A 27,720-nucleotide genomic window follows, 5' to 3' on the forward strand; every position below is an offset into this window, starting at 1 on the left:
ATTATTTCGATATTTTTAATATTTAATTTGCATTTAATGCCTTTAATTCAATGCACATGTTTGGTTCAACAGGGTGTATGCGTGATCAATATATATGTGCAATGTAAAGAATACAATATGCGCTTTTGCAGCTATATATGCTGCATGGGCTTATAAGATTTCATTATAAATGCAATTATTTTATTACTACTTTGTAATGTAGCTCGATTTTTGATTATTTATTTATTTTGTATGCCAATTATCATAGAAGGCCAATATCATTTTCGCTACTTCAATCTCTAATAATGTTGAATTTTGATATTATGTACTTTTTTCTTGGTTTTTTCGTTTTTCTTTCCATTTTTTCAGATCGATAAACATATTTAACGTAGCACAACTCGAAGGCAAAAACGCAGGTGGCAACCAACAAAAGTCCCCCGGAAAATGCGATGGCTCCGCGAAACTGATCAAAGGTGAGAGCCTTGAAAGGATCCTCTCGCACCCTAGTTATCTCCTCGTGGATCATGCGTCGCATGTCCAAATCACGAGCCCACTTTTGCATATGACCCGATTCGATGATATGCTGAACCACAGGGTTTATCTGGTGCAGCAGATGGTACTTCTTCGGCAGTAGCATGGTAACCAAGTAGACATAAAGAGATTCTCGGCGATCGAAGCAGTAAAGACGATCTCGTTGGATTCGCGGATTGTAGAAAGAGTGCTGCCTGGAAACAGCAACGGCGATATGTTCGTTTTGAGCTGCATCATTGAGGCAGTCCACTAAATTGTAGCACATCTGAAACTTTTCGCGTATGTACTTGAAGATCTAAAAATTAATTCCGATTAATTTCCTTAATTTAAAAAGGCATAAACTCCTTAGTAACTCACCTCCCCATCCTTGTTCAGGTGTCTGACATGATCGGAGGTGCCCATCACGGTCATTTTATTGCTATAGATCTCTTGCAGAGTGTGAATCTGATAGGAACTACGTGGAGTTGTCAGTGTGCTGATCAGAAAACTCTGATATGTGTTGCTAAAGAAGAATCCCATTAGAAAAGAAAGCGCAAACAATTGCCTTAAGGTAATTGGAAAATCCTGTGCCGGAATGGCCTGGTTAAGCAAGATTCCCAACACCCTCAAGCAGGTGGGGAAATATCCATTGAGATTCCGTAATTGAAAGCCTGATACGCGTTGAGCCAGCCAAACAACCAGAGAGCATGTGACCACAAAGATTCCGATCAGGAAGCCAGCATCCGCATTGAAAGTGGCCACGAAATTGAAGAATCCATGCCTCCGCTTGGCCCTGGCCACACACCATGTGAGTTCGTCCTGGTGATAAGGAATGGAACTGGAAACGAACTGACTGATGCTCGGATCCTCATCTATTCCACCGACTATCATTTCTATTTCACTGTGGTTAAATATAATAATATAAAATATATTTATGTTAAATATTAATAAGCTTACCCATCGATCAGTTGCTGAAAAAGGTGGTACAAATTGCTGTTTTCGCCCTGCATTTCGATGCTAACGTGCAGAAGCTCGGCGATGGTCTGCACCATTTCGTACTCGATTCCACTCAACTTGAGCTTTCCACCGGACGGAGTTTCTGTGTCTGGGATGCCTCCATCACCGTCCTCCCCTGGATCAGCATAGCTTTCGTCCTCCGATTCGCCATAATTGGGAGAAGTATCATTGTAGTCCTCTCCATCCCCTTGCAAACCGTAGTAGTAGTCATCAACGGGTTGCTCCTCGCTGCTGCGAAAAATATATGGTTCCCATGGACGAAAGGATGCTGTGAGAGGACATCCACTGAGGTCGCGTGGGAATTTATCCTCGAACTTGGCCCGAAAAAATTCCTCGATAATAGCTTCTGGCTCGGAGGAATTGGAACTCAAATCATTCTCAAGTTCATCATCATCTTTTGCACTTTCAGGAAATTCATCTGCGTTATCCTCGTTATTGGAATTACTTCCGTTATCGTAGTTTGTTGCAGGAAATACACTTGTATTTTCAAGCGAATTATCAGAATAATCATTGTTTGGCGTTACAAATTGTCTTACCAAGTTCTCTTGCGTTTTTATGGAATGATGAAACCTAGTTCCTTCAGGATTTTCTTCATAATCCATATTTTCAACCGTTACAGTTTCTATTTCGGTTATATTACTCTCATTAGCTCCTTGACTAGTAGTAGACTCGGAATTTTGATCAAAATTTGCACCATTAACCCCAATAGGGAATTCATTTTCTACCTTGTTCTCCGGGCCTCCGTCATCATTCTCCTGGCCTTCATCTTCCTCCTCCTGGCCTCCATTTTCCTGCCCTTGGTGTCCATCTTCCTCCTCCTGGCCTCCATTTTCCTGCCCTTGGTGTCCATCTTCCTCCTCCTGGTCTCCATTTTCTTCCTCCTGGGGACCATCTCCCTCTTCCTGAGCTCCATCTCCCTCCTCTCCATCATTTTCATCCTCGCTCTCCGTTTCTTCAGTCGGATAATCACAGGCATCTAGTAATTCCACAGATATCACGCGATTACCACAATTATTGTCCGGATGGTAGGGAAAAACTGTTTTGCCGTAGTAAAATTGGTTTTCCTCGCTCTGCCCTATAACATTCACGTTGAAGATCTTCTTGTTTATAAATGTAAGAAGAAGTTCCACCATTAGGTCGGTCATCTCCTCGTCCGTTTCCTCCAAGCTGGCCAAATAGACGACGAATTGTGCCAGGGGATTCCAGTTCACCATACCTTTCCAATGCTCAAACACCTCATCTAGGTCCTCATCCTCCAGGTTATCCACAATGAGGAAATAGCACTGTGGCTTCTCGTTCATAAGAAACTTCGCTGGTGAAGGGCCCTCCCTGGAATTCGTTATCAAAAGGCTCCAAGGATAATTCTCGTAATTGTTCATTCCTCTGAGTAACTGCTCTTCGATAATGGGCAACTGATAGTTGCGATTGAAGCACAGTACTGAGCCCGAGAGTCCATCACCAGAATCGAAATACTTCCGCAGCAATGCCAGGACGCAAGCCTCCTGTCCTTTATCCTCGGTTTGAACCTTCATCAGATTTATTCCGAATCCGCGAACTCCGGAATGCGGAGTCAAGAGCAACAGCAAGGCCGCCAACCAAAAACGTTGCTCAGGTGTGGACATGCCGCAAACGAATGACTGAGCCACGCCCATTTACCACGCCCCACTTGGGGCGGGTAACGCACTCGCAGCCCCCAAGGGAACCGACTCAGTTATTATACTGCAATTATGTTAATTTTCCAATCTCTGGGCTTATTTGAGCCCCTCGGCTGCGACTGTTGGGCATGAATAATAGTTTTCCCCCCATTCTGCTTGGTCTGTTTGTTTAGGCCACGTTTTTTACGGCCCCGTCATAAACGCCGAAGCTCCAATTGAATTGCGACAAGTCGTATCTAAAAATCTCTCTGCACATATATACCACAATAACTGCAACTTCGGTTAGATGAACTCAGTGCTAGCACTTTAGCTATTTGGTTTTCAGTTATTGGTATACAAAAATTATCCCAACAATAAATGAAAGTTGTTAATACGATTCAGATTTTCCCTGTAAAACAATTCAGAATATTTCTTTTGACTTACTTGCAAGTAATCTAACCATTATAAAAGATAAACTACGACAACACTGACTATATTTTGACTATTTCTTACAACGGTCTGGTGGAGTCTCACCCATTTGACAATAAATACAAATTTGAGCTACTCGCGGGAACCACAAGGCCTGACATTTTGGACTCATAAATTATAACGCACCGTATGTAAAAGAAAAACAAATTAAATAAAGCGCGTGTGCATAAAAAACAAAATACACGACAACATGCGATTGAATTGCAAAATCTTGGTGGTCACCAGATTTTAATCCAGCAAATTGGCCTCATTTTTATTTATCTCTTGGCCGGCAACATATTTCAAAAACGCACAATTTTTTATGGCTTGCATTGCGCAAGACGCAGCATTTTCAATTTCCATATTCGTCATTAGCTAGCTATAAACTTTGAGCACTTTTATGGCTCACACCTTCACAAACATTAAATCCAATCTATTCTAAATCGGGACTATCTGAAACACTAAAACACTACAATTAGGCAATCAAGAGTCAATTATTGAAGTTTATTGCCAGAACGGTGTCTATAAGTTACTGAATTTGAATATTTTCCCAACCAGGCAGCAGTTTAAGTTGCATTTTATCGCCATGCCCGTTGGTAAAAGTTGAGCCAGTTTTCAATTCTGTGGTCATGAGCTACAAAATATGTTAAGTATGTAGAATATTTGAAATGCGTTGAACGGGCGAGTAATTCGACTAAGAGACGCTTCTTGTTATGTCTGCGTTCTCCTGTCTGATCTCAAATTTATAATAAATTATATTATTTAAAATGACTCTGTATGTACCACAAAAAAAACCATAAAAACCACTTGCCTAGTCGGTATGGTAATTTGTTAAAACATATTTGTATCTGCAGCACAAAAGAAAATAGACTTGTTTTTTACTTTTGAATATAGATTGCGGATTAATGAATAAGTACATAAATTCAGACTGCGGGTTTTTCATTTTTTCTTACTCTTTTTAATTAAGAGCACGTTATTTTGGCCGACTATGCTAAAGCAGGATATAAATATTTTAAAATAATAATTTGCTCTCCAATTGATACGGTTACCAAGCAATAATCATTGAGCTGCAATTTGTATATATCATAGAAACCTTAGAGTGACTCATTTGACAAAAGGTATTCGAATTTCGCTATGCTACAAACGTGCATTTCTGGCAATTTATTAGCTTGACGTTTGACAACAAAGCTGGCATGCATGTCCGCCGCACTTCAACCCCTCTGTCTCCATATATATATATAGATATAGTATATCGGATCAGTCTGGTCTGCCATACTTCGCTTTGGCCACAGGCGTCAAAGTCAGAGTCAGTTGCAGCACTTTTGGCATGGTGCTGACCTTCGCCAAGAGAATAGAAACGATCATAACTGCACCTAAAAAAAAGATCATTATCGAACATACATAAAGAGCTTGAAAAGAAAGTAAATACATTTAAAATGCATACCTTTGCAAAAATATTAATCACCTAATATCGAAAAATCTATTTCAGCTACACAATAGCACATCATTTTTCATTCATGCCGAAATCTCAAATGACCCTCATTTATTTATTTCGGTGTCCATATGGGTAACTAGTGACCACACATACTTCAAGACTGATTTATTAAGCTTATGGTTGAGGTAATAATAACTCTCCAACCGCAATGCTTGAATTTTATTGGAGGATATTGATAATCCAGTGGTATTCACAATCGACGGAAAACGAAAGTATGGGCCGCACACAATATACGAAACAATTGTGGCTGTATCTCTGTGAGTGTCTGTGGGAAACCGAAACCGGCTGTTGGCACTCCTTCTGCGGAGGTGGAGCCTTCAAGCCACATTGGTCTAATTGGTATAAATGCAGACCATTGCGGAAAACCAAGAGGCAAGCACTTAAGCAGGCCCATTAAAATCGCTTTAGAATTAGTGCTGATCGCGATATTAGTTGATTGAGATCCGGCGCCTAGAATGCTTGGCCCAAAAGGTCCCAGACCCGCCCGAGTGGCTAAAATGCTTACCAAATCCACCGAATTCATCAAGACCTTGTCGCCGATGACAGAGGCGGTAATAAAACTGTCAACGGGCGACAAGAGCTGCCTCCGTCCACCTAGATTGATTCAATTAAACTCACATTTGTGCGCACAGAATGCGCAAATGAAGCAATTGCACGTTGACGATGACGAGGCATTTGAAGAATTTGAAACCAGCGGACAGCCAAAAAGCCTCAATTTGAAACATATTTAAAGTTCATTTCGTAATGGACACAATGAGAGGAGTTATGTAGGTTATTATTATTTTGCTTTCATGTGCATGGAGAACAAAGTTAGACACCTTATGATTGAGCCAAGAATAGTTTTGATGAATTTTTTATTTTTTACCGAATCTACTCAGAATATGATCATATATTAAGGTACATTATTAAATTAGTAACATTATACGTGAATAAGGACTGCCCTTTATTATAAGTTTTACATATGCTAAATATTAATTTCATTTTTCATTTCTCCCGGTGTGTGACTTATTCCATCGTATGGCGATGCGGCTATTAATCTTCAGGTGTTCCAGTGCTCAAGTGTTCAAGTGTTCATCGTCACCGAGTCATATGGAGCGAGTGGCCAGCAGCAGACCTGGCGCAGATTTTGTTTCTCTGCGGATTGGTTACTTTCGAAACGGCCAAGCCAAAACGGCTAATGAGCATCGGTCCAGGGCGTTGTTGTGAAAGGAAACTCTTGATAGTTGTGATAGTTTTGATAGCCGCGAATCGCCCCGAGGTAGGCACAAGCCACCTACGTTTCCGCCCGGCTCGCATGTCGTAACATCTGAATCGGATCGGATCGGATTGGATTACCCGGTTATATCACTGACTGCTGGCTATATCGGCTGACATTGGCCACAGCCTTGAACCGGCGTGGTTAGAACCGGTACTACATAAACGTTTATTTAGATCGTAACTTGGTATTAGCTTGGTGGTCCAAGTGTTCTCCGAAAATACGGCAATTAAGAAAGAGAGTCAATGGCAAAGTGAATGTCGAATGGGCTTGGCCCATTAGCATGTGTTAATTAGAGTAATCATCAATGATAATGCCCCAAACGGTAGTACTCATCCACGCATTGGTTATTTCGAGATCAAGTAAACAAACTCCGTGTGTCACAATGCAAACAAATGCCAAATCGAGGCACTTAATGCTAACTTGGCTAATTCTGCCCGCAAACCAGTTTCGATATAGCGGCTGCAGTCACCTTTTTTGCATAACCCCTTTTAAGTGGGGCTTTTCACGATTTTTTTTTTTCTTTTTTTGGGTTAGCGCACAGTCGACGAAAATTGTCGGCAGAGAACATTTTGGTGGATTTTCGATTTGGGGCACCCGGGCCCCGAAAATTCAAATCGTTCGGCATACTTTCCATTTTCAAATGGGTGCAAGCAAGTTGGTCCCTCAAACGAGCCGGCTCTTTGGTCTCATGGGCTTTCACTGGCGCCGATATTGGTCAAATGTAAATGGGTTCCTGCCAACATGTTATGAAACTCGAATCCAGTTCAGCTCAGTTGGACAACTCCGGTGGAAATCCAGTCTGTCTGTGTGTGCTCAGCTCTAGCACCTGTCCTGCATTTGCAACTAGCGGAACGAAAGGGTAAACTCTATTTATAATTAAATGCAGTCGACAGAAGGCGGAATTTGAATGAAAGACAGTCGCTTATCAATTGAGGGGCTCAGATTATTTAAATGCAGCTTAGTCTGACAACTGGGTAGAAAATCCAGTCCGTGTAAGCTGAAATTAATAATTAAAATAAAAATAAAAGGGTGGAATATAAATCACCGATTTAACTGGCCAATTACTTATCAACAGTGGGGGCTCTGAAAATGTAAATAATGCTTGCAATATTCTTGGCACAGCTTGAAAATTCAGTTAAGAATCTAGTTTTTACTAACAAGTAGGGACATGTTTTAAGTTAGCAAATTTAATTTATAAATTTAAATTTGACTGAGCAATTACTAAAAATTTAAATGCAGCATTGTGTATGCCAAAAATATCAATAAAACAAATATTCATTTGAGCTGAACTGGCCTTTCGAACTGGTTGTGGTATTTTAATTGCCAACCCAGTACATTTAATTTATAACTGTCTGTTTACCTTAAATTCCGCCGCATCACCATGCGGTACAATGGACTCTCCATTGACAAAAACAGCCACTGATATGCTGATAAAAATACACAAAATTCACCAAATGCGAAAATAAAACCGAATAAGTTATTTATTGGCAAGGCGATAATGAACTTGTAAAGAGAGTTAAGCCCAATTGCCGCAGCAAATAACAACTGAGTTACAACAATTGGCCGTCGCGTTGCCAGCAGTCATAACCTGCAGACTTTAATGCAAATTTGCGGAAACTAGCACCACGGAGCGTATGAGTGATGTGTGCGCAGCAGAAAAGCTGCTCTGAATGTCCGCCCATCGAGTATAAGAGTTGCAGTGCAGCAGGAGTCGACCAAGTTGATAGGTTGTTAGGCCAATATAAAGCAACAAACAACCCACTCTTATAAAATTCGGTGCGCCTGGCAAACGGAACGCAGTCGCAAAACGGCAACCGCTACGCTCGGACGTGTCGCGCGATCAGTAAAAAGAAACAGAGCAGTAATTTAGGATTAAGTAAAATATAGCAGCCACTACTACTCAACAACCAGCTCCAGCAAGCTCAGAGTGTATCAAAAGTAAGCAAATGCCAGATGAAGCACAAATTGCCTCGGCCACAAAACAAAAGACTTAGGCAACGAACGCGCCGCGCCGATTGCTGCCACTTCGCGAAGTGCGGTTTCCAACGGTTAAAGTGCAAATTGCCGTGCATTTAGTTAACTGCTCGACTGCAGCTTGTGAGGCGTTGCCAATACCACTCTCACCGCTTGAATTCCGAATCAAAAAATAACATATATAGAGCCCATCTGACTTAATTGGCAAATCAATAGCCGAAGCCAAGGGTATGCTGTTGCACATTGTAAATTATTAGCCAAATGCGCCAATCGCGTGTGTCAGTGTGTTTTAGTTTGGTTTGTGGCCAAAAGAAGCCGCTGCGGCCGGAGAACGGAACTGTGTTAATTAAGTTTTGTTGGCAAACGCATTTTTTTTTAGTTCGGTTTTTGGGCCCAATTAAAATCGATCGCTGCCGCAAAGTGCAGCCACTCTACGTGACTGCCGATCTATACTGGATTTATGACCGCATATCGATGTGCACATGTCTGCTGGCTCTAAGGAAGCTGTTACGGCGACCTTTTCCGCCGCTTGCAAAAATACAAAATTCACAACCAGGTGTTAATCAACCTTCGACAAACATGCCTTCCGCTCAACTCCGTCGCAGTTTTGTGGTTTATGAGAACACCGAAATTGGGCGATTCAAATAGGATCAAAGTATAATAGTACAACTCAATTGAAATTAAAGGTTTTCGGTCTCATGTCCATTGTGGAACGCGTGAGAATTCGCCGAGCAACGAGGTGCAAAACATTGTAAGGTTGTGATTCAGATAAGGCAACACACCATCCAATCGCATAGTCGTTGTGTGTAGTACTAGTTGGTGCAACTAGGTTGAAGTTATTTTTCTTAATTGGCCTCTGGCGTCCAATGGGGGAATAACGCTTTTCGTTGCGCCACGTTTGGCTATGGAGATGTCTCAAAGGGACCCATTAATTAATGGGCTGTCCAAATGTGGCCCACAAAGTATAACATTTCTTTTATTGCGCCAATTGTTTGCGCATAGATTTATGCTCCCAATGAATAATGTAAATAATATTAGGCCTTTGTTTGAAAATTTCTTTAGGTCAGAGTTTTTAATGGGGCTTTCATTGATTTATTTGTTTGGGTAGGCTTTAGGCCTAGATGCATAATAAAATGTAATATATTTTGTGGATTTTGAAAATACATATCAATACAGTACCTACGAAATGGAGAAATACTATAAAACATTTGGTGGAAATCGGTCATAAATTTTTTAATTTAATTAAATTTACAAATTATCTTATCATTGATTAAAATTGCATGTCTAATATGGCAAACTAGTAATTTTCCAAGGGTTACTGAGCCAAACATTTTATTAAACTGCTACATTGCAATAAATAATTTGGCCAAGAGGTTTCTATCGTGCAGCCAAGTTGTTTTCGGCATACGCTTTCGAACCACTTCGTGCTGAAATTTAATGGACAAATTAAACGAAAATTAAGCGAAATTTCATTGGGCTGCCATAGCTCATCATCGTGAATGGCTATCAAGCGAAATGCTCACTTTAGCCAAAAAAAAAAGTACATATAATAACATGTAATATAAAAAACAAGTGGCTTGGCGTTTTGTGGCTTGGAGCTCTTGACTTGTAAACTTTTTGTAAGCGGTTTGTTCCGCTTGCCGGCCTGTGAGCCCAATAAACTAGTGACAAAAACCTCAGTCGAGTTTTCTTCTTCACATTTCTTCTCTGCATTTTTTTTTTAAGCTGCGGCTTTGGGAAACCGCTCGAGTTTCCGCTCGACGTTGCACAAGTGTTATGTAAAGTGCACAGGTGCGCAGAAATAAATCTATTTTACGCATGTGGCGCCGGGATTAGCCTTGACTTTTTCACTCTTTGTTTTATGTAATTCATCAAATGCCAGTTGCTAGCTTGAAAATTACAAAAATTCAATTATCTCTAACTGCTTATCGTGGCACGCGCCAATGAAAGTTTCATGCAGCACGTTGGCCATGTTTCTCTGCAATTTGCCAGAGCCAAACGAGTCTAGGAGTTGCCTCCGCCACTTAATAGTATATGTTTTGAGCGAAATCAGAGACAACTGCCCACAGCCAATTGGCCAAAATATTCAAATGCCTCTGACCAGTGGATAGCAAATTAAAGTGTCAGTTCCTTATGTCTCCGCACCAAGCAAAACTTGCTGAGCAATTAAAAAAATGCATACGCTTGGCCGTTACACTGCAGAAAGTCGAGTCGAAAACCTAAAAATTGATTTGGGATATAAACAATGCAATACACTGCGATATTTAAAAGTAAATAAAATGTTATGTTTTTTTCTGAGTGCTGAATGTTAAACTTCAATTTTAATATGCATGTCATGTTAACTGATTTTAATAAACATTAAAACTAACACGTAATGATGGCTAATAGTCAATAAATGGCAAATTGATATAGAAAATGTATCCAAATATGTTTTTCAATGGAAGTTTGTTTCTTGAGACATGACAATTTGAATTTCTTATTAGTGCAACTCTTGCAACTGATCATTGAGATCGTGTCTGCGAGTGGGATACGACTGGCGTGAGAAATAAAAGCACGCCGCAGATGCAAGCGCAAGTATCTGATGGATGCGGACACTTCAATCCGGACTGACCCGGCTGCATTGCGAACTCATTTGAATACAATCGCCAAGCCCACTCCGCATTTTCCAGTCTGCACTCCACAATCCACAATCCCCATACCGGCTTCAGCACCGGAATTGGCACATTTACATGTAATATGTATCACCGAGAATATCTTTTCTGCATTTGGTTAGAAAGGCATCTGATTTGACAGCTAACTAACCTTATTGGTTCCATTTAAATTGAGTGAATTGGCTGGGAATTCCATGAAATAGTTTACGGCATTGTATGTAGATTGTAGCTCACCAATTAAAAATGCATCGTCTGCAATTGCTTAAAACGACTTGCTAATCGTTTGGAGCTAATTCATTCAATTGCACGATCCAGGGATTCTGACACTTCGCCTTTTGGTTATGCATTTATTGCATGTGGTTTTCAATGTCTCTACACTGCAAAAAAAATTTCATAAAATAAGGTAAAAGTCGGAATGTGATTAAGAAAAAGATTAGAAGTATAAAAATAATATACACATACGAAAATGGATACTTTAAAATTGCAATAAAACTTTTTTAAAATATTTGTTCATCTAGTTTCAAGTATAATATTGGTAAAATCATATTATTAAGCACGGTGTTCATAAAGAAATGTAGACCATGTTCAAAGCCATTTATAGAAACAACCTTTTCGATTGAGAGATTATATTTAATATTCATAAAGATTTTCGAAGGGTTAGACATTCATTAAAGTACAAAACACGCTAATGCGCTTTCATTAATAACAATAAAAATCGATTTTTATGCTACTTGCAGTAGCTGCAACATCAAGTAATTCTGGTTTCTTTACTCTAATATCTTGCAGACCTCCTTTTGCCATGATTCGCATCCTAGTTGGAGTGGTTTGTGTGGTCCTTTGGTCGCCGGTTAGCCAGGCTCTAACCCCTGGCTTGCAGGTGGCCAAGCAGTGGAAACTCCTGCGCTATAACTTCGAACCTCAGGCTCCGGTCTCGGATCCTAATTTCTACAATCCCCAAAATGTTCTCATCACGGGCCTGGCTGTTACGGATGATCGGATATTTGTGGCCACACCAAAGCTCTTCTCAGGAGTACCCTCGACTGTGAGCTGGGTTTCCAAGGCCCAGTTTGGGGATTCTCCCACCCTGAACGCCTTCCCCGATTGGACCTTCTCCAACACAGGACGCAGTGACTTCAACTGCAGCGATCTCATCCTGACTTCGGTTTACCGCCTGCGTGTGGATTCCTGCAATCGCATTTGGCTGCTGGATGCTGGAATATCGCGATCCCTGGAGGATTACGAAATCACCTGCCCGCCAAAGATCCTGGTCGTGGATTTGGCGACGGATCGAGTAGTGAGACGTATTGATTTTCCCCCGGAGGTCCTGCGGGGAGAGTCCCTGTTCACGAACATGGTGATTGATGAGACGACGGCCAAAGGATGCGATGATGTGTTCGTCTATATTACCGACACCGTGGAGCCGGGAATTATTGTGTACGACAGTGGAAAGGACGTCACCTGGCGGGTATCCCATCCAGCCATGTATCCTGATCCGGACTTCGCACAGTCCGAGATTCACGAGCACCGCTTTGTTCTGATGGACGGAGTGGTCGGTTTGACTTTTGATGAGCGCACCGGTGTGGTTTACTTCCAGCCTTTGGCCACGGATAGGTGAGTCAGATAAACAGAGACAAATTTGATAGGTATTTCAATCTTTAAGTAGAAATCCAACCAGTTCATTCAGTCGCAAATTACCCTCAAAATACATAGAAATACCTTTATTGACTTAAGGTAATTGGTCACGTAGCTTTAGGAAGGTATGATTATCTTTAATGCCTTACATTGCCTTTCAAGTTTCAATGCTAGCTTAACTGTTGAAATAATGAACATTAAATTAATTCAAATAACTTCGAGTTATGTTAGGCTTCTCACAAACTAAAATGTATATAAACAAACGTAGTTAAAAAAAAGAAATAGGATAAAGACTATTATATGTATACAAAGTTTATATGTTAAACCCAAAAAAATATCTAATTTTGTCTCTTTATTTTCCAGAGTTTTCTCCGTGCACAAGAATGTCCTGCGTGCGGGTCCTTTGCCAGATGGCAAAATGCTGGATGTGAAACTGGTGGGCAAGAAGAGCTCCCAGGGCATTGGCCTCGCCGTATCCCCGTTCGACAGCAGCCTGATCTTCAGTCCCCTGAGTGAAACAGCCATCGCCTCATGGAATCCAACAACAAACCAACAATCGGTGCTGGCCTTCGATCGCGATCAGTTGCAGTTTGTGGCCGATATCACCACCACGAAATCGGAGCCGGGTGTAATCTATGCCATAGCCTCGAAGTTCCATCGCTTCTTCCTCAAGAACCTGAATCCCAATGAGTTTAACAATCGCATTGTTAGGCTGGAACTGCCCGCTGGAAACTCGCTACTGGGTCATCGAGTCGCCCTACCAGCACCACCCACTCACAATAGTTTGTTGAACTACGGCGTTTTCAATACTCACGGTCAGGCCTCGACGAATGCCCTGCAAACGTACTTCACCAGTCCGGCGCTGACCACGCCCTTTACCACCAAATCGCCCTTTAAGTTCGAGACCGGCGGCATTGTCAACTATGCTGCTCGCAATCCGTTTACCGCTTTGAATCAGGGAGAGGCCTTCCCGCCCAGCAAGGCGACCAGGGACAACTACCAGCGGTCCTACTTGGACACCCTGGTGGGCACCACCTCACCGGCGGCCACCACCCGAGTGGTTTCGGTGCCACCCACCGCCTTCAGTGGCCGCCACAGTGGTTACTACTATCAGCGGTCCACGAGGTCGGTGGATCAGCAGTGAAAGACAACTCGCGTACACTCTGCGTATACGCAATGCTCGCAGCAGCTGATGTAAATATAAAATGTAAATTGAATAAATTATTTTTATGACATATCTGCTCAAGTGTATTGATTGTGAGACTTGTACCTTAACCAAAGATGCTGTGGAGCTTTATAACGAGTCATTAATCTAAAAGTTTGAGTTGCAAGTTCCTGTTTTGAAGCCAGGAAATTTTATTACCTATCATGAATTCAAAGTTCAAAAACCAACTAATCGGTGTAAAACCCGTAGTCCGGAAATCTATAGATTATGAATTGGTCGCTTTTAACTTATGGCTCTAACAAATATTATTTATAGTTTCTTTTCTCCAGCAAGAAAGCTACAAAGTCTGATTAATGCTGGCAATAGTAACTACTATTTATTACTTTCAAGCCAATTAATTAAACTTTAATATCGCCGGCGACACTTTACCGAGGATTATTTTCGCATTAGTATGCATTGAATGACAGTGTCACAGCTCAAACGATTAACAAAGACATTAACTATAAAGTCGGAACGAGTCTGCCACCTGTTGCAGATTAGTGTGGTAACAGATATGCCAAATGTGGAACACGGTATTAGAGATTGGTTAACATTTGATACCCTGGCAAGGTGATAGCCCAACTTCCGGCAGTTATTCCACGCATCGTTGGCTATAAATATTACTTAATTTTGAAAATAAATATACCGTATATTAGCACTCTTCTCGAATTGATGGCAATGTAGAGTAAGGTCAAATTAAATGTGCGAAGAATATTAAAATTTAATTTTTGCCAAGTTTGCCAAATTTAGCGACCAGTTTCGGTCATCACACAGCATTCTGCTTTAAATGCCATTAATAATTTGTGGCCAAAACCGGTCGATTGGCAGGCGTCGGTGGGATTAGATAGTATCGCCCGCTCCAGGCAGTAATTGATGGAAAAACAAGAAACAAATTGCACAGGGGCAAGGTGGACAGATCTGCGAAATTTGCATGCAGTCAGGTGTGGGATTGGTTAATTGATTATGAATGTGATTTCGGGCAATCAGTTGAGACACTTTCTAATACAAGCAATTTAATTTAAATATTTTACAAGCTTATATTTGTCACACAGATAGGTTATTTAATTAACAACCGTTTGCGAAAATATGCAATTGGTTCTCTTTATCTGTAATTTTTTACACACAAACCAGGTACAGATTTATTAAATATACATTTCAGAAAAAGTCCACTAATAAAATTGGACTATAAAAAATATAAAGGAAAAGTGAGTGACGAGTTCGAACCCGTAAATATTTTATAACTTTGCGACCATTCAAATTGAATGCATAACCCCGTCCATAAAGCTTTGTTTAAATATTATGAAAGTCCAAACAAAAAAGGTTGTATTAAGTGACCAAAGCGGACAGAATGTCCAAATTGACGAAATGATTTTTGATTAATTAAACAAATTAAGCCAAGTTACCGTCCAATGCACAGTCGTTGCACTCAACTGACACTTAAATGAGGCGTGAAACGACAGCCAAACTAGTTTTTTGCCACATTTAATGAGTTTATTTCTCCATTTTACTGGTTTGTGGTATAATTCTAAGTGGCACGCGCCTCCACCACCTTAGTTTTGCATATAAGAGGCAATGGGCCATACCGATCATAAAGGCATAAGCACCCGATGATTTATTTATTGGGGACTATGTGTTCATTTAGCATGTTTAAGATTATTGTGTGCGATAATTTGCTTCCGAAAATTTCAAAGTCATTCAGGCAATTAAGTTTTACTTGCAATTTGCAGTGCCAATTTGAATTTCCTCTTTTCAATTGCAACTGCGTCTAGCGTGCAAAAATATTTAATCCAAAAAGACATATCCGACATAATTCATTTGCTGTAAACACCAAAGCCTCAATTATTTTTATTTTCGTTTAAAAGCTAGGAAATAAAATATATATCCTAATAAATAGCAAAACACAGTAATTTCCCATCACATTTGTACATTTTAAGCACGATTACCTGAATTTTAATTGCATTTACCAACTCTAAAGTAAGGATCTTCCATAAGCGAGGAACTGTATCGGTAGCCCAGATCTGTAGGAACCCATTAACTATAAACTATTAAGTCCACTGAGTGATTCATGGGAATTTCGATATTCATAAGCTTGGTTAGCAAGACAGGTGATAAGAGCTATGACATAAATCAGTCCCTGACTAGTTCGTGTTTTTTTCAATGTCAGCACATAAAATCAACACTTATGCGTCCGTTGAATTCTGTTTAAGTTATGTTTGAATCTTAATCTATTAAATAATAGGATTTTTAATAGCCAAACATCCTAATGCTTACCACTTCGAAAAATTGTTCACTTCATTAGCATTCCGATATTACTATTATATTAAAGTAATATTCAAAAATAAAATTCCTCTATAAATTTCCATTGCCTATTTACTCATTTATATATTCCATATATTCTATTTATTTATTTCGTCTACAAACAACTTTTATACAAAGGGAAATACCCGTAGCAAGGGTAAGATAACAAAAGAAGAGCCTCTAGAGAAATGAGCGTATATAAACAACACAGCAGACACAAAATACAATTTAAAAACCAGTTGGAGCAAGTAAGATATACCATCTTAAAATGGCTTCTGGTTTTGTTGTTTCCCAATTTCGTATGGTTTTTTGGTGTGTGATGGTTCAGTATAATAGCGAGAGCCCTCGCGTAAGGATCTCTCATCGTGCCAAACACCTCTTAAAATGTATAACATTAAACCAAAACGTTGACAAAACTCAGTGATAACAATTATATTTGCTCCTAGGCTTATTCTAGCCCTTGCTGTGTGGCTCGCTTACCCAAATCTTTGCCTGGCCCAGTACCACCTTAATCCTCCCAAGACCATCTTTCCGGACTTTAAGTTTCCCTCTGATTATAGGGATAGCCCCATAGTTTTTGAATGGAAGAATTTGCAGTACGGCTTCCCCAGTGAACAGGAACGGGAGCAGGTGCTCCGGAGTGGTCGCTACAATCCGGATAGTCCCATACCCATAGACATCGATGTCTATTATCCACGTAAGCATCACAAAAAAAGTATTGCGGGAATCACAGAAATATTGATTTTTTACAATGAATAATTAAAAAGCTCATAGTATCTGCAAATATTGTTGCTTTACGTTTGATTAGTAACAACTAATTAGCATTTTGAAAAGGGAAATATAACAAGTCAATTTCAAAGTTAGCCATTAATGGACTGGGAATAAAGGCTAAGTATGTTTTTTGTAAAATACGTTTAATTGGAAGAAGATAATCCTTTGCATTTTTTTACAATGCTACTGCATGTGTCCTTGTACTCTAATTACTCTTCACCTTATTTTCCAGCTAATGGCGGTCCACCTAGACACTTTGTGACGTCCCCTCGCTTCGGACAGGGAGTTCCCTTTTCCCTTGGCTATGTCACCAATGTGCAGCGGGAGAATGGAAGTGAAATCCAGGCCTATCCCAGCTACCAGTGGCACAGTAGCCACGGAGCAAATTGCGATGGTCTAACGTCCGTGTACCGGGTTCACATCGATGCCTGTGGCCAGATGTGGGTGCTGGACAGCGGGGAAATTGAGTTCGTGCAGCACTGTGCCCCACAGGTTATGGTCTTTGACTTGGCGACCGATCAGTTGATCCATCGGTATCGTCTGCCCGAAACATCCTATAAGGCGAAGGTCAGTAGATTTGTGAATATATTTGCAGACATCAGGGATCCACCGCCAAGTGGGCAGTGCAAGGATGTATTTGCCTATCTGGCGGATCCCACCAGTAAGGCCATAGTGGTGTACGATGTCGTGGGTCAGAACTCCTGGCGCATCGAGAACAAATTCACCTATCCGGATGCGAAGTTCGGAACGCACACGGTGGCTGGTGAGAGTTTCGAGCTGCTCGATGGACCTTTGGCATTGGCGACGACTCCTTTGGGACTGGGGTTGCGCCGCCATCTGATTTTCCACGCGCTGTCCAACGAACTGGAGCTGGCCATTCCTTTGGATGTCCTGAATAATGCCACCAATTGGCAAAAGGGCTTGAGCTCCTCCCTGTCGGACTTCATTATCTTGGGTAAAAGAGGAATTCAGTGCGCCTCGCATGCGATTAGCAGACAGGGATTCCTGTTCTGTGGCTTCCTGGAGCCCATCGGAATTTTCGGCTGGGACATACGAAGGCCCTACAATCGCGAAAATGTCAAACTACTGGCTATAAATCCGGCTACGCTGCAATTTGTGAGTGGCATGAAGATTGTTCGCAGACCTGCTGACGGGCGGGAAGAACTGTGGCTGCTCTCCGATCGACTGCAGAAGATATTCGCCGGAACCATTGACTACAGGGAAATCAATTATCGGGTGATGCGCTGCGATGTTGATGACCTGTTGCAGGGGCGGGGCTGCTTTTAGGTGCCCAATTCCTAATGCGCAGAGACCCTCGAGATCTGTGTAAACACTCTTAAAGCCGACATAAAAGATGTCCATCCATAAATCTTGGGACCATTCGAAAGTGTTTGCTTGACCGCCACAGGTACACGACCTTTGTCTTTGGGTTTGATGGTCAATTACACTCGCAAAAATAAATACCAAAATGACAAACACTCTTTATCACCTTTTTAAATTTTCTTTTCACTTAACAAGTACAGAGGGCTATGGGAAGAGTCATGTTTAATTTACATTCATTCGCACTCATTAAATTATAAGTAATAAGTCATTAAATAAGGACTCTTATCTTTGTATTGAACAATGATAGGATTTAAGTGTATTCAAGCATTTGTTCTATTACCACATAGCTTAAGTTTCTCTGAGTGTACTTTGAGATTGAAGGCTAAGAACTTTAGGGCCTACCTGCACATCTTTAGTCTTCGGCAATCGTTTGAACCGCGCGGAACTGTCACTTAGCAGGTTCTCATTTGAAAGCCATGTTGGTCATCCTGCTTGCATTATTTTGTGCAGTCCAGGGCCAGCCATTGGTCCTCAAGGAGCTGCACACCCTGCACCAGTGGACGAACCTCAGTTTGGGCGACGATCTGTCCAAGGGCAATCGCTTTCTGCCGGTGGATGTCGACATTGAGTACGGCGATGAGGGCAGACATCGCACCTTCCTCACGATTCCGCGACTGGGAATGGCCACACCCTTCACACTGGCCACCGTGGTTGCGAAGGACAATGCGCTGGTGGAGAATCCTAGACTGGAGCCGTATCCAAACGAGGAGTGGCATGTGCCACCCAACAATTGCTCGGGCATCACCTCAGCCATTAGGACTTATGTAAGTAACAATGTATATGTTCCTAACCTAGGAGCTATTTTATGAATATTTATCGTTTTCTCCCAGATCGACGAATGCTGGCGACTCTGGGTGGTGGATTCCGGGCAGGTAAACTCCCTGCAGTTGTGCCCACCCCAAATTCTCACCTTCGATCTGGTGAAGGACGAACTAGTGCAACGTCACCCACTTCCGCCCGATTCCTATATTCCCAGCGTGTCCATCTTCACGGCTTTGGTAGTGGATCTGGCCGAGAGGGGCACACCCAATCGATGTGTGGGCGGCAGAGCGTATATAGCCGATGCCTGGGGTTATGGTCTAATCGTATTTGACTCCCTGGCGGGACGATCCTGGCGCATAGAGCACGAGTCCATGAAGCCATCGCCCTTGCTGAGATTAGGACGCTCAAGCAACTCGCAGGCAGGAATATTTACAGTGAGCCTCAGTCCCAGCGAGTTGGAAGGTAGCAGTTCAATTTAAATGCTAAAAACTAAAAAATAATTTATAATTTCCAATCCAAATTTACAGACCGCTATCTGTACTTCCACACGCTGAACGCCTTTAATGAGATGAGGGTTCCGCTCTCCCTGATCAACAACGAGACCTTCTGGAAGTCTGCAAATGCCAGCGGAGATAGCTTTCACAGCCTGGGCACCCGAGGAATCCAGTGCGAGTCGGAGGTAATGGATCAGTCGGGGAATCTCTACTGCAGCCTCATCAGTTTGGGAGCGCTGGTGAAATGGGAGGAGTCCGTGTCCAACTACACGGCGGACGACCTGCGTGTGGTGGCATACAATCCGCACAAGATCAAGTTCGTCACGGGCCTCAAGATCAACCGAAATTCCAAGGGAGAGGAGGAGCTGTGGGCCTTGAGCAGCCAGCCGAAACTCTTTGTGGGCGGCGACTTGCCCGCGAACGAGGTCAAGTTCCAAATAATTGGCTGCCGAACCGCTGACCTGCTTGCCAATACGCCGTGTACAGTGGGCGCCGCAGAAACCACGCCCACCAACGTTTAATTAAAACTTAGTTTTAACGAGTTTAAGACTGCGTCTATCGATTACTGTGATTTGAATTGCTAGCTGTAGAAGGCTGTCTGCTATGGCGAAATGTTGACCTATCGATAAATTGCTGACTTTGTTAAGCTGACCACTATGGCGTTTTAATCGCTAACTGTGGAGAGCTTTCTGCTATGTCGTGTGTGTGTGGTTTGGTCACACTAAAGTTAGCCAATTGGAAAAGTAAACATTGTCTAACTGGTAGCCGACCGGCTACACGTTACTTATTGGAAAACTTCCAACTAGACATGAACAGGAAAACCTCCAACTAGATTTAAATAGGAAAACCTTCTATCGATAGTAGCCGGTAAATATCGATATCGATGTACCGGGTGACCATCGGCTTAAGTTCCAGCTCTATGTTTACGTGTAGAACTTTATTTTCGATTTAGTTTTGTTTACCAATAAATATCTCTAGCTATGACAAATCTACAACGCTGGCTATTTTACGCATCGCTCTTTGCGATTCCCTATCTCTCCGTTGTTTTGGGAACAGTGCAAACACAGCTTACTACCAAGTATTTTCTGCACTTTCAGCTTTTGCCACTTTTGCTCCTCGTGATTTTTGGTGTGAGTTCTTGGATATGAATCAATGCAGATAACACCTCTTCTTGACTATTACTATATATTACCCGCAGATATATTCCGTTTGGACTGTTCTATATAGAACTCTGACTTTCAACGATTGTCCCGAGGCCGCCAAGGAGCTCCAGGATGAAATTCAGGAGGCTCGCAAGGATTTGATAGCCAAGGGATTTCGGTTTCGAGATTAGGGGATATCCAGCTCCCAGGACTTGTGCATGTTAATCTGTAATTCCATTATTTATAAAACAAATATCACGCAAATGTACTCTAGACCGCATTTTGTGTGGGCGGACGCGTTGTTGGGTGCTGATTTCCCCAGGTGTCGGAAGTTTGGTGGCCAAATTATGTTGAGGTTTTGAAAGAATATGCTTGAAAAAGTATGAATATGTGCATGTTTAATTGGCTTACCATCTCTTGTGAGTTGCTTAAAATACCAATAAAATATGTTACAAGAAGTTAAAGAAATCTAAAACAGTATATACGATAAAATACGTTTAAAGAAATTAATAATATTCATTCATATTCTTTTACTTAATGATATATTGAAAACTCGTTAGTGCAAGTCTTACATTGCAAATTCGCAAGTGTATAAAAGCTTCGGCTATCTGTTTCCAATGAATCAATTCCAAAAAAATTCTCTTAATTCCAAGAGAGAAAAAATAGACTGCCTCAAAACTTTAATTTTCTCTCCGGCAAAATACTGGAAGGAGTTGTAATTGCGAAGCTGAGTGTTGTGATACTCAAAAGTGTGATCAAGCTTTCCAGATCAATATAAACCCATTAATAGCCATTTGAAGTTAATTTGTGTCATTTTTAGATAATGGCGGAAAATAGTTTGCAAATTCTTTAGAAATAAATTTTAAAAAGATAAGACCATTTTATGTAACGATTTAAATGACCCTGTAATCCCCAAAGTGTGTTTCACAAACGTAGTCTTACTGAAGTTGTTCATTTGATGTTTTGGAATTTAAAATTTCAACTGACGCTTGTGGATAAAAAAGATAGTACATTTATTTACTCATGGTTGGGCAGTCTGGAAATCGGCTTTCTAATGGCCGACTGGGGCAGCGGGCCTGGAACTGGAACGGCGGTTTAAGCGTCAAGCTCTCTACAACAATCAACAGTTCGCGCTCAGCCACCGAACCGCTAACAACACGACCGCCGTTCGTTACGTGCTGGCTATATACCTGCATATATAAGAAATTCTGAAGAACGAGAAGCCCGAAGATGAGTCACAAAATCGCCGCCGTGTGCCTCCTGATGAGCTGCCTGATTGCCAGCGCTTATAGCGCCGCTAAGGTGAGTTTCCGGCTCGGAAAAAACCCTTCGCCAAACTAGCGAAAAATCAGCAAACGGGCCCAACTTAGCCGTTACACAACAGCCAAGCGTGTCAGGGGCACTGCGAATTGCTTTTACCATCTAGGTGAAGACGTGATTAAGTCGAATAACTAAATAGTGGGGGTATAGGAAAAATACAAAATATAAAATACAAAAAACCATAGAAGAGCTGCACCCTTTTCGTGGCAGCAACAAGTGGCATTTCGAGAGTTTAACGAACTGTGCCACCATTCGTCGTCGGATCGGAAAATGCCGCCACCGTGGAAAAGCGTAGAGCATAATTGACAATCTAAATGCATGTATGTATGTGTATGTGAGCTGGAGAGCGCCCTGTTGCTCTGTTGTTATTTTCATTTGGGCGAAGAACCGGTTCGGAGACCAGTTTCGATTTCTCATAGAAGAACCGGTGCTTGCCGGCACAGCCCCAACTGCAACTTCATTCTACACTGAGCACAATGCTTCCAAGTAGTATCAGCCATTTCAAGCAGAAGATCATTAGTCACATATTCCATTCTAGCTAACAATTCTTCCGATATACGATATTCTTCCTGATTTTATTGGTATTTTTTCATTATTTTTGTTATTGTATTAAAATGTATTTATATTTCTACAATTATTCATCTACGCTTGCACTATCACACCGTTAATATATGCAATGCATTTTCACCAAGTTCCAAAGCTAGGTATTATTTTTTTGTGTGCACATATGTGCGGTACAATCAAATTGTATATATGTACATATTTATATACTTAGCTGAGTCTGCTGCTGTTGTTGTTTAGATCGAGAAGAATGTCGGGTTCTTTCGGCGATGTGTCATTAGCTTTTATATAACTTCAACTCCAGCGAAAAGCAATTTGCATTTGTATTCATAGCCGTTTGTACATATTAGTTATTATTTTCTTTATTTTTTATTGCCTCTGCTTTTCGGTCGGCATTGTTTAAACATTTGCGCTTCGTTCACGAGCTTTACAAAGTTTACTTTAATTTGCCATGTAAATACAGCTTCAATTTGGACTAAAATAATCAACTGAAATTACATTAAATGAATACCATTTGATTGCACAGCCACTAATAAATAAATATATGTATTACAAGCACGTAAGCCTGAAAATAGTCATTTGTTCGGAATATTTGTATTTTATGTTGACTGTAAGCAATTCTTAAATAATAAGTTTCTGAATTCTTGAATGAAAGTAAGAGTCAGCAATTTGTCTCGGTTTATTAGGTACATAAATGTGTCGCCATTTCTGAATTCATTTAAATTGGGGGTGTATACTTAAGATATCAAAGCAAATGCACATATATACATTATATATGTACATATGTACACATATTATGTGTCACTAGTCAAATGTGAAAACCATATTGCCGATAATTAATATTCACATATTAATTCAATAGAAAATTTGATTGAGTTTGATCTTGTTAGTCTGTATATACACTACTAAATGTTCAATATGAATCATGCCTTGATTTATTCGATACGCAGATAGTATCGAAGTTTATTTCCCCTATTTATAACTTTCGTGTGCATGGAGGCCCAAGTTCAACAATATTTTGGCTCGTCGACTGGAGCATGTGGCAATTGTCCCCCAATTGATAAACAAAGGGTAGCCATATTTGGACCCTGTCCATTCAGCCGCATGTGATTTGCATGCCTCAGCTTGGCTGCACTCTCGAAAAATGCAAATTACGCAATGCACCCTCAATGGCCATTGAACAGACTGCAACCAACCATATAACATGAAATGGGCAGCTTAAATATATTGAAAATAAAAATGGTTTTAAGATTTTAAAGAACTTGGGAACCCTATGAAGATCTTAAGATGTTCTATTAAGGCTGTAAACATTAGTTAAGTGTTTCAAAGTTTAAGGAGAAACCAACTAAACTCACTTACCATACCCTGTTTCTTTCTGCAGGTGCCCATTTCCATCTACTACGAGTCCCTGTGCCCGGACAGCGCCAAGTTCATTACGGAGCAGGTGTATCCGGCGGTGAAGGGAGAACTGCGCGATGTGGTGGAACTCACCTTCGTGCCCTTCGGAAAGTCTCAGGTGAGTGGCCGCCTGGCCCCGTTTATCGGCAGGACAATGGCTCATTTGCATGGCTCCTGGCCTGGCTCCCTCCACAGTTTGTTACCCAGGGCTCCGAGGTGACGTTCACCTGCCATCACGGACCGAACGAGTGCTATGGCAACAAGGTGCATGCCTGCGCCATCGAGCACATCCAGGCCAACTCCTACCAGGTGGAGTACACGCGCGAGTCGCTCACTATGGACTTCATCAACTGCCTGATGAAGGCCGGCAAGAATTTCCCGGACAACGTCTATCCCGGCCAGCGATGCGCCTCGGAGAACCACATCAACAACTGGGAGAACATCAAGACCTGCGCCAACTCCACCGAGGGAAGCGTTCTGCTCCGAAAGGCCGGCGAAAGCACCATGCGGCTCAAGGAGCCACTGACCAGCGTGCCCACCATTCTGTTCAATGAGGTCAGTAAATCGTAAAAGAATGAATAGACTATTGCAGCTAGCTTTGAAGTTAAATAATCCAATAAGCCTTAAAAACAATAACCCATGCTATTCTTTATCTTTCAGCAATTCGACAAGAAGGTGAATGATCGCGCCCAGGTGAACTTGGTGGGCACCATCTGCCAATACGTATCCGCCCCGCAGCCGCGCATCTGCAACCAGCACAACGGAGCCTCGACTCCATCCTTGGCCAGCGTAAGCGCCATCCTTAGCTCCCTGCTGGGTCTTTGGTTTATCCGCTCCTTCTACTAAGCTAAGCTCAACTGTCCACTCTCTCCGATGTTTCCACTTATATAACTCTTCCAAGTCAGCTCAAACCTCTGGAAATCGGGAATCTCAACACCTAATGCTGTATTTTACTCTTGACCTTTTTGTTGGTTTGTTTTTTAGGCCAATTGAAACGCAAGCCGTCCAATTATGCAGCTCGAATATGTGTATCAGAAATTAGTTTTGAAAGAGCTGATCGTAAAATAGCAATTAAATAAAGTTGAAATAAAATATGGTACTTGAAGCGTTTTTCTATTGTAATATTAAAGGTAAGTCGGTTATAATAATAACCATTAATAATGACAAGTTAGCTATTTTCTTTGGTTTGTTACTGATTGTAATTGAAAGTTTGAAATAAAATGAATTATTCATTTATTTTATATATTTCCCAATGAAGGTATGCTAAGCTTGATCATTCAGTTTCTCGCATCAACTGATTTTGTGGCTTAAACAAGGCAGTAGATAAAAATGATTAGTTATATCAGGTTGCTTTATAATTATTTTATTTTGCTTGCTAGCAGGAGTCCTTTTTACTTCTTCTTCAAGAAAGAGCTGACGACAGCGGGAGCTGCGTAGGTGGTAATGGGAGCAGCATAGGCGGTTCCGGCGGCATATGTGGTCACAGGAGCGGTGTAAGCACGAGCACTTAAGGCGGAGTAGGCGGTGTAGGCGGGAACGGCGGCAGCGGCATAGGTGGAGTAGGCTGGAGCGGAGTAGGTGGCCACCGGAGCGGAGTAGGCCAAGGGAGCAGCTGCGGAGTAGGTGGCGGCATAGGTGGCCACTGGAGATGCGATGAATCCTGCCTGGGCAGCGGCAATGCACAGGGTCAAGCAGATGAGGAACTTCATGTTGAGTTTGTTGGTTGGGTTTGCTGGTTCTTCAGTGACTGATACTTTTGCCAATTTCCTCACATATTTTATAGGACAAATGTGGCCAATTAACCAAACGGGTTTTCGGATATTGAAACCCTAATCAGAACACAATTGCGTCCGCCTCGAGATTTCTAGTGCGTAATGTTCGCTGAACGCGGAAGCAGCAGTTTGCTTTTATTCAGTCAAAGGCATGTCAAACGGATTACCTTTATAATTATATTTTCTTTAAATGATATGATTCTTTCTGCCAATATAATATTAACTATTAACAGAGGATTGGCTTTTTTTTTGGGGCAGCATTAAGAGTTAATTTAGAATTAACATTCTTAACCTATAATCCTATAATGTACGACTTGTATTGTATTTTAATTTTGTTAATGAATATTCCTGATTGTGACTTTACATGAATGTACCTTAAATGAAAATACATTTCATCAGTTAACTAATGATATGATATGAAATAATTGAGTGTGAGTCAATGAGAGCAAAACCACTTAGATCAAGCTACTAAAAGTCCAAAAGGTAATCCATTTGATACGCCGTGTGCAGGCAAACCAGCAAACGATCAGTTAACATTAGTCAGCAGAAATTTGGCTCTTGTCACAATTGTGTTCTAATTAAAACTTCAAATCCCGATTGTATGGCAGCAACTATAAAATGGTAACGAAAATTGGCAAAACCATCAGTCACTGAACAACCAACAAGCCCAAACAACCAACTCAACATGAAGTTCCTCATCTGCTTGACTTTGTGCATTGCCGCCGCCCAGGCTGGATTCATCGCATCTCCAGTGGCCACCTATGCCGCCACCTACTCCGCAGCTGCTCCCTTGGCCTACTCCGCTCCGGTGGCCACCTACTCCGCTCCAGCCTACTCCACCTATGCCGCTGCCGCCGTTCCCGCCTACACCGCCTACTCCGCCTTAAGTGCTCGTGCTTACACCGCTCCTGTGACCACATATGCCGCCGGAACCGCCTATGCTGCTCCCATTACCACCTACGCAGCTCCCGCTGTCGTCAGCTCTTTCTTGAAGAAGAAGTAAACAGGACTCCTCTCCTAATGACCGAGCAATGTGAAACTTATTACCTAAATATAAAATATGAAAGCAAACACCTTATGTTCCATTCCCTCTATCAGAATCTAGCTTATGTTTTCTTTGGTTAATTAATTTATTATAAGCCTAATTAAGTGCACCTTTCTAATCTTGGGGTTTCCCGCCCCTAAAATAATCATTAACTAACTATCAGATTAGTTGAGATGGCTTGATGGGTTGGACTCAAGAGTCAATCGGATGATGCAGCGCCCTGATAAAGATTCAAAAGACAGATGATCATCGATGGGCAAAATCCATTGTGAGCCCGTGCTACCGTGTTTGTTGTCAAATATTTTGATCGGAGGGTGATTGGAGCCCCGTCAGCTGCTTATCGGCTAATTTGTTTTTGGGTGCACAGCGATAAGCTGCGGGGGAGATGGGTGAGATAGGGGATATTCACTGTAGCAACAGGCTAAACAGAAGCTAAATCGCATTCGAGCGCTCCGATTATACCAGATGGACATGGAATCGGAATCGGTGGAGGCGGCAATTGTTGTAAACAACTCGTTTGGCGAATCAATTTGCTGGCGCTGTTGATGTGCCAACCAGATTTGATGAGCCAGGGCAAAACTTAAAGTGTTCTAACTGCATCTGTAATATACAAGTACTTATACTTATATTCTGTATAAAAACTGCGAAACTAGGAGAATTTCAACAACTGGAACGGTTCAAAGTTAAATGCTGGCCAAGCGACAAATAATTAGCTTTATTTCATTAAAGATCGAAAGGTCAATATCATTATAAACACATGTATTTATATGCTGAATACATATACATATACTAGTAAGAACTTTCTTAAAATAACAAGACTAATATTGACTAATCAACGCTGTAAGTGATGCTTTCTAGATTTGAGCTAATATTTTTTTAACGAAATTAAATACTTCTTGATATTATGTAACTAAAGTAGGTGTTTTTTTTATTATTAATTCTTACTCGGAAA

General features: G+C 41.5%; 8 protein-coding genes across 9 annotated transcripts; 6 read left to right on the top strand and 2 right to left on the bottom strand.

The window, feature by feature from the left end:
• Window positions 1-278: 278 nt before the first annotated feature.
• Window positions 279-3,128, bottom strand: LOC117145441. The gene is given in 6 exon segments (XM_033311098.1): window positions 279-319; window positions 322-805; window positions 868-1,390; window positions 1,447-1,900; window positions 2,201-2,287; window positions 2,330-3,128. Coding segments are annotated over 6 exon segments (2,388 nt in total).
• Window positions 3,129-8,168: 5,040 nt separating this feature from the next.
• LOC117145144 (major royal jelly protein 1) lies at window positions 8,169-13,855 on the top strand. Its single transcript, XM_033310684.1, has 3 exons — window positions 8,169-8,299; window positions 11,773-12,597; window positions 12,982-13,855. Exons 2-3 carry the CDS (start codon window positions 11,786-11,788, stop codon window positions 13,760-13,762), a joined length of 1,593 nt encoding a protein of 530 aa, XP_033166575.1. The 5' UTR covers window positions 8,169-8,299; window positions 11,773-11,785; the 3' UTR covers window positions 13,763-13,855.
• A 2,587-nt stretch (window positions 13,856-16,442) lies between these two features.
• On the top strand, window positions 16,443-18,369 carry LOC117143130 (protein yellow). The gene is made up of 3 exons (XM_033307620.1): window positions 16,443-16,506; window positions 16,567-16,817; window positions 17,124-18,369. Coding segments are annotated over exons 1-3 (1,308 nt in total). The 5' UTR covers window positions 16,443-16,504; the 3' UTR covers window positions 18,179-18,369.
• A 249-nt stretch (window positions 18,370-18,618) lies between these two features.
• Window positions 18,619-20,077, top strand: LOC117143131 (protein yellow). The gene is made up of 3 exons (XM_033307621.1): window positions 18,619-19,038; window positions 19,105-19,498; window positions 19,564-20,077. The coding sequence occupies exons 1-3, from the start codon at window positions 18,691-18,693 to the stop codon at window positions 20,049-20,051; spliced, it is 1,230 nt and encodes a 409-aa protein (XP_033163512.1). The 5' UTR covers window positions 18,619-18,690; the 3' UTR covers window positions 20,052-20,077.
• Window positions 20,078-20,405: 328 nt separating this feature from the next.
• LOC117143133 (dolichol-phosphate mannosyltransferase subunit 3) lies at window positions 20,406-20,940 on the top strand. The gene is made up of 2 exons (XM_033307625.1): window positions 20,406-20,660; window positions 20,729-20,940. The coding sequence occupies exons 1-2, from the start codon at window positions 20,511-20,513 to the stop codon at window positions 20,861-20,863; spliced, it is 285 nt and encodes a 94-aa protein (XP_033163516.1). The 5' UTR covers window positions 20,406-20,510; the 3' UTR covers window positions 20,864-20,940.
• Window positions 20,941-21,775: 835 nt separating this feature from the next.
• LOC117143132 (GILT-like protein 1) lies at window positions 21,776-25,043 on the top strand. 2 transcript variants are annotated; one of them, XM_033307624.1, is made up of 5 exons: window positions 21,776-21,974; window positions 23,935-24,069; window positions 24,147-24,506; window positions 24,612-24,740; window positions 24,936-25,043. In XM_033307624.1, exons 1-5 carry the CDS (start codon window positions 21,903-21,905, stop codon window positions 24,942-24,944), a joined length of 705 nt encoding a protein of 234 aa, XP_033163515.1. In that variant the 5' UTR covers window positions 21,776-21,902; the 3' UTR covers window positions 24,945-25,043. The 2 variants fall into 2 exon arrangements, with proteins under 2 accessions (XP_033163515.1, XP_033163514.1); XM_033307623.1 differs by having other exon boundaries at window positions 21,777-21,974; window positions 24,612-25,043.
• Window positions 25,044-25,342: 299 nt separating this feature from the next.
• Window positions 25,343-25,684, bottom strand: LOC117143134 (cuticle protein 16.5-like). Its single transcript, XM_033307626.1, has one exon. It carries the CDS (start codon window positions 25,658-25,660, stop codon window positions 25,343-25,345), a length of 318 nt encoding a protein of 105 aa, XP_033163517.1. The 5' UTR covers window positions 25,661-25,684.
• Window positions 25,685-26,381: 697 nt separating this feature from the next.
• Window positions 26,382-26,733, top strand: LOC117144406 (cuticle protein 16.5-like). The gene has a single exon (XM_033309544.1). It carries the CDS (start codon window positions 26,409-26,411, stop codon window positions 26,724-26,726), a length of 318 nt encoding a protein of 105 aa, XP_033165435.1. The 5' UTR covers window positions 26,382-26,408; the 3' UTR covers window positions 26,727-26,733.
• The last annotated feature ends 987 nt before the right edge of the window (window positions 26,734-27,720 follow it).

This window comes from Drosophila mauritiana, chromosome 3R, assembly GCF_004382145.1.
Source record: "Drosophila mauritiana strain mau12 chromosome 3R, ASM438214v1, whole genome shotgun sequence".
NCBI classification, from domain to species: Eukaryota; Metazoa; Arthropoda; class Insecta; order Diptera; family Drosophilidae; genus Drosophila; species Drosophila mauritiana.

Excerpts from the sequence above, each read along its gene's own strand:
- LOC117145144 (XM_033310684.1), top strand. The coding sequence starts at position 11,786 with ATGATTCGCATCCTAGTTGGAGTGGTTTGTGTGGTCCTTTGGTCGCCG. Across the intron at positions 12,598-12,981 it reads CAGCCTTTGGCCACGGATAG|AGTTTTCTCCGTGCACAAGA; the intron begins GTGAGTCAGATA and ends TTTATTTTCCAG.
- LOC117143130 (XM_033307620.1), top strand. Across the intron at positions 16,818-17,123 it reads CATCGATGTCTATTATCCAC|CTAATGGCGGTCCACCTAGA; the intron begins GTAAGCATCACA and ends CTTATTTTCCAG.
- LOC117143131 (XM_033307621.1), top strand. The coding sequence starts at position 18,691 with ATGTTGGTCATCCTGCTTGCATTATTTTGTGCAGTCCAGGGCCAGCCA. Across the intron at positions 19,039-19,104 it reads CCTCAGCCATTAGGACTTAT|ATCGACGAATGCTGGCGACT; the intron begins GTAAGTAACAAT and ends GTTTTCTCCCAG. Across the intron at positions 19,499-19,563 it reads CAGTCCCAGCGAGTTGGAAG|ACCGCTATCTGTACTTCCAC; the intron begins GTAGCAGTTCAA and ends CCAAATTTACAG.
- LOC117143133 (XM_033307625.1), top strand. The coding sequence starts at position 20,511 with ATGACAAATCTACAACGCTGGCTATTTTACGCATCGCTCTTTGCGATT. Across the intron at positions 20,661-20,728 it reads TGCTCCTCGTGATTTTTGGT|ATATATTCCGTTTGGACTGT; the intron begins GTGAGTTCTTGG and ends TATTACCCGCAG.
- LOC117143132 (XM_033307623.1), top strand. The coding sequence starts at position 21,903 with ATGAGTCACAAAATCGCCGCCGTGTGCCTCCTGATGAGCTGCCTGATT. Across the intron at positions 24,070-24,146 it reads TGCCCTTCGGAAAGTCTCAG|TTTGTTACCCAGGGCTCCGA; the intron begins GTGAGTGGCCGC and ends CTCCCTCCACAG. Across the intron at positions 24,507-24,611 it reads CCACCATTCTGTTCAATGAG|CAATTCGACAAGAAGGTGAA; the intron begins GTCAGTAAATCG and ends TTTATCTTTCAG.
- LOC117143134 (XM_033307626.1), bottom strand. The coding sequence starts at position 25,660 with ATGAAGTTCCTCATCTGCTTGACCCTGTGCATTGCCGCTGCCCAGGCA.
- LOC117144406 (XM_033309544.1), top strand. The coding sequence starts at position 26,409 with ATGAAGTTCCTCATCTGCTTGACTTTGTGCATTGCCGCCGCCCAGGCT.